Source organism: Aspergillus clavatus, genomic scaffold (genome assembly GCF_000002715.2).
Source record: "Aspergillus clavatus NRRL 1 1099423829806 genomic scaffold, whole genome shotgun sequence".
Taxonomy (NCBI): Eukaryota; Fungi; Ascomycota; class Eurotiomycetes; order Eurotiales; family Aspergillaceae; genus Aspergillus; species Aspergillus clavatus.
In genome coordinates this window covers 1,587,765-1,597,696 of record NW_001517093.1, presented here as the reverse complement: position 1 = coordinate 1,597,696, position 9,932 = coordinate 1,587,765, and the positions used below count along the sequence as shown (strand labels likewise).

At 49.1% G+C, this 9,932-nt stretch overlaps 1 protein-coding gene across 1 annotated transcript; it reads right to left on the bottom strand.

Moving 5' to 3' along the window:
* Positions 1 to 578: 578 nt before the first annotated feature.
* Positions 579 to 8,502, bottom strand: ACLA_084690 (putative cell morphogenesis protein (PAG1); the record flags this gene model as incomplete). Its single annotated transcript, XM_001268199.1, has 4 exons — positions 579 to 4,058; positions 4,113 to 7,430; positions 7,512 to 7,742; positions 7,798 to 8,502. 4 exons carry the CDS (start codon positions 8,500 to 8,502, stop codon positions 579 to 581), a joined length of 7,734 nt encoding a protein of 2,577 aa, XP_001268200.1.
* Positions 8,503 to 9,932: the final 1,430 nt, after the last annotated feature.

The following is a 9,932-nucleotide window of genomic DNA, read 5'->3' as shown; positions in this document are numbered from 1 at the left end:
CTAGTACTAAGACTAACCGGCTACTACCTGCTGATCCATGCGGGGAAACCCACCCCAAAGCGTGGAGAACCGATGGTCACGTGTGTTTTATTGGGCCTGAGGCATTCAGCAAAGCCAGTAGGAACTGGGAAGCAGCATGTCAGACTCGGAGAATACGGAGTGCTACAGCCCGGATTAAAACAGTCACGGTTCGAAACAATGTTCTTAGACCAATGTGGCCAAGGTGGAATTGTCCAAGCCTCTATATATACTGTATATATCCTCATGCGCAGGTATCTTTGCGGATATGGAACAATTAATGTATCTCCGACATCCCCCACAGCACGATAATATACAGAAGTCTAGATACACACAAGTCACGCCCATGGGCGCATAAACGCAAGAGGTAAAGATTGACAGACGAAATGGGTATTCTAAGTATCAATGGTGTTGAAACGCCCACCGTATCGCATCATTCCCAAGCCAGAACAGAAAGATTAATAAACAGATCGAGGTATAGGTTCTCAGGCACGCAGGTGCAGAGGGTTGGAAAAAAAAAGCCAAGACTTGGTGGGAAGTACTGATTGGTAATCGAGATATCACTGGCCTGGCGATGTCGGATTGCTGGTCGGCCCAACTAGATATTCTGGTGGCACTTTCGGCACTCGGGGTGAGCTTGCCGCTTGAACAGCTGCGCGCTGCTGGGCGCGGATCATGTCACGCTGCCGCTCCTTCTCCCGATTCGTGGCAGCTCCACCTGTCAATCGTCTCATCCCACTCCGAATCATCGACTCAAGTGATGAGGATCCGTCCGTTACGCTCCGAGTCTGGCTGTTTGGATGGAGGATCGTCGGTTTGCTGATGGTTAGGCGTTCATCAAACTCGTAGATCCCATCGTCAATCTCATCGTCTGATAGGAATGCCGATTCACTGAACCCGATGGGCGGAGTGGAATACTGAGGATGAGAAGGTGGCGAGAACAAACTGTTCGCTGGGGAAGTGACAGAGCGAGTGTGCGATGTTGGACGTAAGGTGTGGCTCGGAATCTGTGTTGTCGTCGTATTCGGAGAATGGACACCGACACTGTCAAAGCGCATGTTTGGAGGTCGAGGTTCAGCAAGGCCATTGTGGAATGAGGATGTAGAAGCAGTCCGCGCAAGGGATTTACGCAAAATGGGTGCCGTTTGTTGATCGTAGAGACTCGCGCTTGTATCAGCGTAAGCACCGGCGAAGCCTCGCAAAGTCGAATCTGGCATCGCGTCAAGTCCCGGATTGATTGGCTCTGTTTCCTCAAAGAACTCGTCCAAGCTGTCCAACTTCTGCACAATGTCTCCCATGTTGCCATCCATCTGCGTGTCCATGGATTTCATAGTGTCTGCGCGCAACGGGAAGAATGCATCGTTGTACTCATCTGCGTGAAACTCGACCTCGGGTGTAACGGTCTCCTGGACCTCCATACGGTCCACTTCGGCACATGTGTAGAATACTGCATGAACATTATGCCGCGTGATACTTGATTGAGTAGCAGGCATAGGAATCGACCACCCGGTAGGTTCCGGTATACCATAGAGACTTTGGATTCGCTCGTACTCCTTGCGAATGGCGCGGGAGGAAGAAGATGACGCCATACTCATACGAATATGATGGCGCTCCATCGGATTCCCCGAAACGGTCATGATATGATCCATGACTTGCAGGGCCTGGGGGCAGAGATCTGTCTGCAGCAGTCGTAGGAGCGGAGAGATGAGATCAGGCCCATGGCTGGTTACCTCTGGCCGCCGCATATCAAGCTCAGGCATCAGGACACACAAAATCCTCATGACCTTAACACGGAACCAGTTGGTTGTGTTCGTCAGCAAGCCCATAAGGAATATTAAGCTCTGGACGTCCTGGCGAGGGAAGTAATAGGATCGTATCTCGGTGATGATATGATTAAGGAAATCACTCTCGGTCTTGTATTGTCCATTGGCGAGCCCGAGAAGGGATGCTGCAAGTCGTGGGCACCCTTCTCCCTCTGCAACCCGCGCCAACAGCGTTGCCCGCGCAAGGGTCTTCGGGTCATGGACATCTTCATCGAACTGATGAAGAAAATGCGCCATATTTGCTAGAATCGTAAAAAGCAATCTATCGCTATCCCCAGTGAGCTCATTGTTGGGAAGACCACTCAGCCGGTGCAAGACATCCAATGTCCGGTTAAGTGATTCTGAAGACTTTAATCCTTTGTAAACCAAAGCTTGCAGACCCTCAAAACCACCCTCCCACTTGGGAGGCTGGCCTTGGATGAGCTCTGTAACGACCATCGGATCGCTCATGTCGATACTGTCCAAAAACTTCTCCAACATGCCGATACTCTCGATGAATTCGGTTTCATGGATGGTGTTCAGACAGGCGCAGGTAGTCCAGAAAAGTTGAGGATAACGCAGCAGATCTGCTGGGGCAAGAGAACTGATGATGATCTTCAATGTGGTCAAAATCTCCATAGAGAATGTTTGATAATCCGATTCTTCGTCCGCAATGGTGTTGGAAAGTCTGGCCAGCATGTCCGCAAGCATTCTGGGGTTTAAAGAAGTGGATATACACCGGAACACTTGGAATGACCGACAAGCGAGGTGCCGTACTGGACATGAAGTCGCCCAGTTGAGTGCCTCCTTGGCCCAGAGATCATTGATGCCTTCGTAGACGAAGCTGAAGAAATTCACAACCTGGCGTGTGACGGTGGACATGGCAGGAGGTACTCGACTCTCATCGTCTTCATCCTCCTTGTCATTGTTATCCTCATACTCCCATACGACCGTTGAGTCACTCTTGCGAATAGATTCCACAAAGTCCTCAATGGATTGTCGAGTTGCTGCGGGTGCGTCATCCTCGATCTTCGCAGCAATTAATTCGTGAATCAGGTGGACCAACATCTCTCGAGCTTGCTCTTGTACCGTAAGCGTGTAGTGATCCCATAAAATAAGGACAACATGAAGCAGCTTGACGACCTCCTCTAGAGGTAGAGTAACCGGGGCAACCATTAAATCAACAAGGAAGATAAGGGCCACTTGACCGAGAGAGAGGCCTGCTTGCTTGTTGCCAACAGGTAGCACAGTGCCTAAATCGGCGACATACGGTAAGCCCTTGATATCCGGTGGAGCTGGTGTAATATCTTTCCTCTCTTGCACCATGTTTTTCGGCACCAGCTGCATCAAGAAAAACTCAATGACCTTGGAGCCAGCAGGGGTTCCTGACAGAAAAACAACGACCTGCTTTGCGTATTCGACAAAGTTCTGCTCCTTGCGCTCCAAGCATAGACTGATAATAAAGTCTAGCACTAACTGCACATTTCCACCATGAGGTCCAGTTGCCAATGCTTGCCAAAGGGCTTGAACCTCATTTGGTAGTATGCTACTGCATCGAATGGTGATTTCAAAGAGATTGGCCAGGAGCATGTACGACCTAGCCGTTGGGCCACCGTTGGGGTCGACCTGCAATTCCATCGTTTGGACCCAAGGTAAGATCGCAGCCACCATGTTTCGCTGGCTATCAGGACCCAAATTTCGAAAATGGAGAGAGAATTCTGAGAAAAGGGTGAACGCCAGATCGGAGTGTTGTTTCGCTAAACGCTTGGACGTTTCGAACTGGGCGAGTTTGTAAACGGCAGTGGTCTTATCCGAAATACTGATGTCAAAGTCTTGGAGTCGCGAACTCTTCTGCTGGCGTTCTTCTAAGATTCGGAGGAGTTTGGCCGACTTCATTCGAATCTCGCGTTTTTGGTTCCCCAATGTAACAAGTACAGCACCCAAGATCCTCCAGAAGCCAAGGGGATAATCGGTGTGTTCAATGAGGACCTGCGTTACCACCTCGAAGTAGCTTTCCAGTGCTTTGGGCCTCTCTGCAACATAGCACATCTCAATCGACCTTTCTAAAAGGTACGAGTGCTCTTTGTTGTGAGTGGTGAGGTTCTTGAGCGCACGTCGTCCAATCCCATGCCATTTATCACTGATAGTGTTGAAGATGATATCAATCCACGAAAGCATTCTTCCCACATCAAATTGAAGCACGGCGCCGCTTTCTGTAGTGATGCTGATAGGTCCAGCCTATGAAAATCAGCTTCCATACCCCCCAAAAAAAAGCAGTAAACCTTCACTTACGCATAAGGATGCCATTGCACTAAGAGCTGCTGCACGTAAATTCTTCTTCTCAATCTCCATTGCCGCCGCGGTGTTTCGAATCTCTCCGGAGCCGGACTGCTGATTCATGGCAAATTTTCGCATGTTGTCTTCGCGTTGGGAGATCTGTGCTTGGTTGGGCGAATACCCACACCAGTCTTCCATCAGTGAGAAGGCCGACTTTCGTGATTCGAAGGGAATCCAGTGAGATGGATCTTTTGTACGGTTGATTCCTTCAAACAGTTCTTCCATCAATCCACAATAATGAAACCGCAGTCGTTGAAATTCCCAATCGTTCTGAACTTCTGCATCACTCAGAAAGATTCGGAGATCTTTCGTATAAGTGAGAAGATTGTTCACAATCCAATCGTCATTGTACACTTCGGTTTCTTGAAGAAAATGCGATGTCAACTTGTACACATGCGTAACCTCTGTCCGCAGTCGATCGGTTTTCCGGTTCCGCCTCGGGCTGCTAGGAGATCTGTGATGTACCCCAATGCGAACCTTTGCCTCCTCATTACATGTTGTGACCGCGTATTGAAGAGATTCAAGCAATGTACGGTAAAGATTTTTGTTGATGGAACCAAGAGCTATGACGATGGCGTTGCGGATAGATGACCGTTCAGCTGAGAGGAGCGGAATCACGAACGCAAAGAGACTTCGAGCGGAGCTGATTTTATCTTGCGACTGCTGGGCTCCCTTGGAGGATTTTCGCGCATGTTGGGCATTTGCTAATTGACTTTGAGACTGCGCACCGACACTGTTTAGAGTTGTGCAAGCCATAACCAGATATAGTTTCCACTGTTCAATCAAGATTTCTGCAGTCATGTTACTTCTGCTGAGCGCTCGAGCTTGGACAGGGTCGATGGGCGCGTATTGGGGAGACTGAGAACTTTCCGCCAGCGCAGTGATGGTTTTGTGCATCTGAACCAGCCTTGCACACACGATTTCCCGTCCTAGTGTCACAGCAAACGGGCAGGTCTCGAAGCTTATCTTGATGATATTCGGGAATACCTTCGACCACAACGTCGAATCGTAGGAGACCTCACTGCTGCACAATTCAATCAAGGTATTATGAGATGCACTCTTCCTCTTCCCTTTCTGAATCCGACTCCTCTCAGCTACAGTCAGCTGTTCATCATTGACATTCAGAATTTGATTTGCATCCGCTTCGAGGATCCTGATAATTCTTGTGTTTTCTTTGCCGAGAGCGCTGTCAAATTCGGTAATCAGTCGTAGGACCGTGATTGCGAAGGCACGAACCCGCCTTGACTGAGAGCAGAGGAAGAAGAGGCCATGAGATTCAATCTCCTCAACATGTGCCCAAATGCTAGAAAGATCCAGCTGCAAGGCCCGACTACCAGTGGCTGATTTATCGGCCGGATCTTGAACGACGCCTTTGGTCTTGTGCTTGATCTCTTCTATCCAGATTTGTAATAATTGCACGTATAGTCTTAACGTAGACTCAATGTGACCTGGCCCGAGCATGCCTTCGTCTGACATGGTTGAATACCTGGCATCAAAGTTGAAGATAAACCTTGCAAACCCGATGGTAACCTGCTGAGCGTGTGACTGCCGCGCAATGGCCTTCAATGATTCAGCAGAGGAAGAAGCTATGTTTGACTGAACGTGCGCGGTTCCAGTGCAAAGCAAGTTGATCAATGAGTTGAATGGGATACGGTCTGATAAACAACGAGGGAGTGTCTGAACGGCAACATGAAGCAGATCATAAAATCCCTGCCTCTGATCGATAACGCTGAGATGATCATCGCGCCGTCCGAAACTGAACGCCTCTGAGATCGGTGTTTTGGGGGTTGTGCCACCAAATTTCTCATCTAGAGCAGCTTGTCCACCAAATGTATTATCGCACAGAAGTGTAATTTTACCTAGGATATCGCAGAACCGAATGTAATACTCCTTGACGTTATCACTTAGCCTAGAAGTATTAACCGGCAGAGAAAGCGCCGTATCTCTGTCCTCTAATGCATTCGGTAGCCGCGGATCTGCAAGGAGCTGAGGCCGATGAAAAGGAACCGGAGTTGCGATATCAGTGAAGGGGTTTGGAATGGATCCCGTAAGGAACGGAGGGCAAAGCTGATCACAATTCTCAAGATCCGTCACAATCGCGAGAAACGATCTGATACCGATAACCATTTTTTCTGGCTCCATTTGCTCGATTTTCAACTCTTTTCCGGAAAGGAAAAGATCCGAGTTGATCAAAGGAAAGATGATGTTTCGGAAACAGACATCTGGATGTTTAAAGCCGATCAGGCGTATTAAGTGTATGAGAGGCTCCGAAACTGCCGGCTCGGTACTCAAGTACGTCCTTTTTCCAGCAGGTAGAGCTATTCTGGCTACTTCTTCAACCTTCCGAAGAGTCACCGTTGGAGAATCCGTATAGCGGAAGAAGTATGTCCACAACAAGCGGCACATGGCTTGAAGAGCTGGGGCCCGTGTCGGACGGTCCTTCAATCTCGCCGGGAGACTCTGGATAACCGATAGCCATTGGGACGAGAAAACCTCTTTTGAAGACACACATAGAAGGAGAACATGGAGTGGGAAACCAGTCGCCCAATGACGAGGCTTGGCAAGCATCTGCGACAGGCGGGATTGGACCGATTCCAGGAATTCTTTCCATTTAGGAGAGCCAAGGTCGCAATTTGGACTCGCGGCTATGGGCAGAAGAAGCTTTTCAAAGATGTAGCAGTAGGCCTGTTTGACGCGTTGCCCATGAGCAGTGGCGAATAACCGCGCCAGTGCCCGCATAAAGTCGCATGATTTTCCCCAAGCCTCTTGATGCGTCCTAACACGGAGGTGCCTCATCCCCAAGATCAGAAGTTCCACTCGGGAATCGCCCTCCTTTGAGGGCCCACGAAGCATCTCTTCCTTCTGATACCTTTCAAGTTCTGCCAAGAAGCGATTGGCAACGCTGGTGAAGTTCGTTTCACTCATGATTCCAAGCAGCTGGGAATATATCCTCCAATTAGCCATGCGAAGCGGAGATGCCGAGATCTGGTCCGGATCTCCTGTCTTGAGTTGACCAAACACAATGTCTTCCAAGCGTTCCGCCATGTCAACTGTTATGGAGGCTATATTGCTCTGGTTGAATATTTCAATCAAGACTCTGCAGACAAGATACACTGACACCGTTGCACGGCGTTCTGCCAGAATGACATCCTCGTGGCGAGACAACATTGGGTTGGGGGCCGAGGAATCCGTCTGCGCCGCGGGGTCAGTTGCTATCTGTGTTGGCTCCGTGTTTCGACGCGCAATCAATCCATTATCAGATACAGCGGGTTTCTGCTAAGACAAAGTAAGCTTGAATTTCTCCGTGGGAATAAGGATGTGGGGGAACAAGAAAAATGGTCCTTTTCGACATACCTGGTTAGCCGTTTGCTTAGCCATTGTGGCAGCATCCCCTTTTGCCTTTCGCCATAGCATGATTGTATCTATCAAGGGCTTTGGTTTCTGTCTTGAAATGTGGCCCAGAGCCGCGATCAATTGATCGAAGTTAGGATCCACGCCAGGCCCGCAAACCTCCTCCACAGGAGCGTCGGAACGTCCTAACTTCATGATAGCCTGGTTGACCTTGTTATCTGCTTGGCCGACAAACTGAACAGGCCGTCAGTACTTTCTCATGGAAGACGGTGAAGGTGCATGTGCTCACAGAATTGAATAGATGGTGTAATGCATATTCTCCCACAGTTTTTGACTCCACCTGGTGTTGTCTCGAATGTGAACGGCTATGAGAGCGTTCTCGCCACGATTTTCCAGCGGAATTCATTCGTTTATGCACAGAACCCGCACGACTGGGGTTTTTGATTTCACCGGCATCCTGGTTCTCGGTAGTGCTCAGGGTGCTCTGCAGACTTTGACTCGATCCATTGCCTCCCGGGCTTTGATGACTCGCGTACATCTCGTGTTGGTCGGATTGCCCTGCGCCAGCGCTTTCGTTGTCATTTCCGGTACCCCGGCCCAAAGAAGCAATCAATTCGGGACTCAGAGGACTCGTCGAGGTGGAAGATGCCGCGAAACTTGGATTCCGAGAGTGTTGGATCCCATGGACAATCGAAGTCTGCCGATGGTGGCCATACGAATGAGAAGGCCTCCGTTCCAATCCAACATCATATCCTATGCCTGGCCGTCCAGCAGCAGGGTCGGGACTTTTGGAGTGAGATTGGCCGCGACGATTACTCTGAGGCTGTAGGGTCGACGGGGTGAGCGTGGATGGGTCAGCTGCTCTTCCCCTAACAGCGGATGTTTCCCGGCTATGAATAGCAGATGTAGGAGTACTTCTAGTCACTAGGTGTTCTGGTGGAGATGGAGTATTGTGGTGCGATGCAAGACTCGAGTCGTCAGGGATGAGGGGCATTGTTGTTGTCTGGGTGGGCCCAGCTTTAATCGTCAGGTGTGATGCCGCTACACATGAGTAGACGTCAGCAAAAAGCAGTCCACATTTGAATAACAGGTCGTTAAAATGACGGGAGTAGGACACAGTCAATTGTTAGACCGGGTATCCAGACGTAAGCAGAAGGTAGGTATCGTAGTGAGACTGGTTAATAAACGCCCAAAAATGCGGCCACTTACCACCGTGCTGCATCGTCTTATGAAACAACAATCACGCCTCGATGGTGCTCATATTTACTGCAGCAGGAGAATCCGCAGAGACTTGTAAGCAGCACATTGTTGCTCAGACCTGATAGTAGGGAAGATGGATGGTGATGGTGGTAGTTAGTCTAAAGTCATGAAAATGCTGCGATAAGCTGTTTGGGCAGTTGTTTGACCGTCACGGCGACCGACAAGGCCGGAGCACGGGCTTTGTTCCTGGGAGTCATCGAGTAACATCAACAAGATGGCGATAGTTGCAATTCAATGGACTGAGATCCCTTGAGTGGTCAGAATGATATGTCTTTATTCTTATAGAATTTGGGTGAGATTTTAGACGTGTTCGGTAACTAGGAGATAACATTTTTAAAGTGTCTACTGCTTCCATGTTCTACTCATGCTTGCCGCGGCAGGTCTATATTCATTGCTCTTGATCAAGTTTCGTCTCAGAACTTCCTAGGCACCAGAGAGTAAACATGAGCAAGTTCATTCGGCTGGATTTTTGAAGCCGGCACTTGTTAGATAGAAGACATTCAATATCGCTATCTAACTGAATGCTTCAAGAATACATATTCTGTACTGGATCTCATGTGATCTGAGTTCCTTGATATATACGCTAGACTATGCCTAATCGAGAACACCTGTGGTCTCTGAGTTCGAGAAGGGCGATCTGGCTAGACTCTATATCCATCTGAGCACTCTCCGTAGCTTATCATATTGCACTACTCCGGGCCTCTAGGAGCTGTGATAGTCAAAAACTGTTCTCGTTTCAAGGGTCTCTTATCATTTGTCTGGCTATGTCAGGTCGGAGTCGCCATGATGCATTGGCATGTCATCTTACCTACATGACTGCTGTTTGAGCCCTCCAATGCTTGGTGGGGACAGAGGATCTGACTATTGCTCCCGCCAAGAGGACGAGCATAGCGCTTGGGGTTAATATTTGTCGCGATGACGTGTATTGAATTTTCAAAGCCAAACGCTTCTCTCGGCTTCTGGAGATCATCTGGGGTTGAACTCGCTCTGGGGATTCATGTCGACAATATGCCGGCGGAATGAAAGATATCATGCCGCGGGGAACAAGGAAAAAGCCTGGGACTAAGGAGAGCACGGAGGCGAAAGAGTATCTACACACTTAAAAGACGTCTATAAATAATTTCCTTGGGTTAAGTTTTGCTGCAAATAGAGACATCTGGAGAT